A 2,598-nucleotide genomic window follows, 5' to 3' on the forward strand; every position below is an offset into this window, starting at 1 on the left:
CCGTGCTTTGCATTTGTTGACTGAGTGCCCTCGGGACACGCAGAACGCCCCGCGTGTCCTCAGTCGTCCAAGCTGAGCCTCTACGATTGACTTTTGTGTGAAAAGGCCGGAGACGTGAATTAGAACGCAACTAATTGAGATGATGAGATTTTAGAAAAAATACAATATGGACAAAACATTTGCATTGGATGTCATATCATTTCGTGCTGTCTTAGGAAATAAATATATTGAAGTCCAACTCTTTTAGGGCAAATTTGACTACTCGAGTCTTCATGTGAGCCCACCATTGACCAATTAGTGGTGACGATCGAAGTCAACAAAGAAATAGAAATTAAATCCAATTCGTAATTAAAATTCATGCAAATTACGGCACGGAATACAAGCTAAGCCACTTATTTATTACGCATATAAAAAATTAATATATAATGGCATGCGGTATATATGGAATTTGGAGAACGTAAACTATATATAAGTGACTATGGCAGAGGAATGGCGAGATCGGCGAGCACAACGAGAGGTGTCTTCCTGGGTGCGCTCGTCCCGGAAATCTCCATCATGTCCAAATCCTCTGTCTTCATGCCATGGGGAAGCTTCCAGTCGAAGTGCAAGAGGAGGTGAGCCAGCCCAACTTCCACTGCCGATAGCCCAAAGGTCATGCCGGGGCAGATCCTTCGCCCTGCACCAAATGGCATGAACTCGAAGTTGAAGCCCCTGAAGTCGACTGAGCCGTTCTCAAATCTCTCCGGCTTGAATCTTTCGGCGTCGGCGCCCCAGTAGGCTTCTTCTCTGCCCAACGCGAACACATTGATCAGGACTCGGGCTCCGGCCGGCACTCGATACCCCATGACCTCGCAGGTGTTTGTGCATACTCTGGGGAGCCCCAGAGGGCCCGGAGGGTGGAGCCTCAGCGTCTCCTTGATGACCAATTTGAGGTAGCTGAACTTGGAGATGTCGCTCTCTTCCAGCTTATTCTTCCCTCGCATGGCCTCCCTTATCTCTCGCTGGGCCTTCTCCATCGTCTCAGGGTTCTTCACCAGCTCTGACATAGCCCATTCGATCGTCGTCGATGATGTCTCTGTTCCTCCGATAAATAATTCCTAAAGGAACAATATATTAGTAATTAATCTACAGTTTAGTTTAGATAAGAAATTAATTATATATATATATACGTATATATGTACGAACCAGGACAACGGCCTTGATGCTGTCGGCTGTGATGGGAAATTCTAGGCCTCCTTCATCTTTAAGTTTGAGAAGTACATCGAGGAGCGAATCCTCCTCCGTCTCCGCTGCCGCGGGTGCATCGGCTCGTGCAGCCTGACGCTGTCCCATGATTTCATCGAACACTTTGTCTAACTTTCCACGAACACGCTCTAACTTGGACTTCAATCCAGTGAGAGCGTCCAAGAATTTGAGGGAGGGGTACATGTCAGCCACCGCGAAGCTGGTGACGAGGCCCACCGCCTCCTTCACCAGCTGCAAGAACTCGGCCTGTTGTTTGCACCTTTCGCCGAACGCCGTTTTGACCACCATCGAATTGGACATGGACATCAACATCTCGCCGAGATCGAGAGGCGTTTGGGCCGACGCCTTGACTGCGATCTCCGCCGTCAGCTTACCGACCACATCCTCACGGATGGCGGCGAAGGACTTGACGCGCCGGGAGTTGAGCAGCTCCATGGCGTAGATCTTCCTCATCTGCTTCCAATATCCACCGTAGGCGGCCATGGCGACGCTGAGCCCGTCGTAGGCCAATATGTTGGCGAAGGTCAAGTCGGTGGGCCGGCTGGCAAAGTTGAGGTCGTGACGCTTGATGATCTCCTCCACGGCCTCCACGGACGAAGCGGCGACCAAGTCGACCTGCCCGAGGCGGAGCAGTATGAGCGGGCCGTGAGTTCGAGCGAGGCTGCGCAGAGTACGGTGAGGGTTGGCGCCGGCGAGTTGGTGGATGTTTCCGATGAGGGGAAGTTTGGGAGGGCCGGGTGGCAGAGGAGCTATTACTTTTCCATGTGACTTGTGAGCTCCACTCCTTCCTCTCCTGAGCTGTAGTAACACTACCGCCATGGAGAAGCCGAGGAAGAGGGTGATGAAGAAAGGGGAGAAGAGGAAATCAGCTTCCATGGCCATGTGCGAGTGCAGTAGCTAGCTAGCTAACTCCTTAATGATCGAATCGATCGGATTCGGATGCATCAAGCTCTCTTCGTCCCATGCATTTATAGAACTATTTCTTGCCTCTGATCGAGTCAAACATGCGTAACAAACTCTTTTTTTTTAATCTGATTATTTCCCTACATTCTCATTCCTAGATATTTTCATACATTTTTTAATCAGATTATTAGACCACTTTGATATCTTCTTCCATTTTACCTACCTAGATATTTCCATGCATTTTCACGCACTGACTATGAACTAAATCAACATTTGAAATTTTCAACTGCATGCTCGACATTTTCGAATATTTTTTGATCTTAATTAGACCATCGGATATATAATATAATAGTTAGTTAAATTAACAAAATAACTAATAAATCAATTAATATATTTCTTTTCTGGACTCTCAGGTAAAATCACTCAATAGTAGAAAAAGTAACATTCCAT

At 47.7% G+C, this 2,598-nt stretch overlaps 1 protein-coding gene across 1 annotated transcript; it reads right to left on the bottom strand.

Moving 5' to 3' along the window:
- Positions 1-321: 321 nt before the first annotated feature.
- On the bottom strand, positions 322-2,195 carry LOC122013953 (alpha-humulene 10-hydroxylase-like). Its single transcript, XM_042570163.1, has 2 exons — positions 1,186-2,195; positions 322-1,097 (listed from the first exon to the last, which is right to left on the bottom strand). The coding sequence occupies exons 1-2, from the start codon at positions 2,125-2,127 to the stop codon at positions 477-479; spliced, it is 1,563 nt and encodes a 520-aa protein (XP_042426097.1). The 5' UTR covers positions 2,128-2,195; the 3' UTR covers positions 322-476.
- Between the last annotated feature and the right edge of the window lie 403 nt (positions 2,196-2,598).

The sequence above is a fragment of the Zingiber officinale genome, chromosome 1A (genome assembly GCF_018446385.1).
Source record: "Zingiber officinale cultivar Zhangliang chromosome 1A, Zo_v1.1, whole genome shotgun sequence".
Taxonomy (NCBI): domain Eukaryota; kingdom Viridiplantae; phylum Streptophyta; class Magnoliopsida; order Zingiberales; family Zingiberaceae; genus Zingiber; species Zingiber officinale.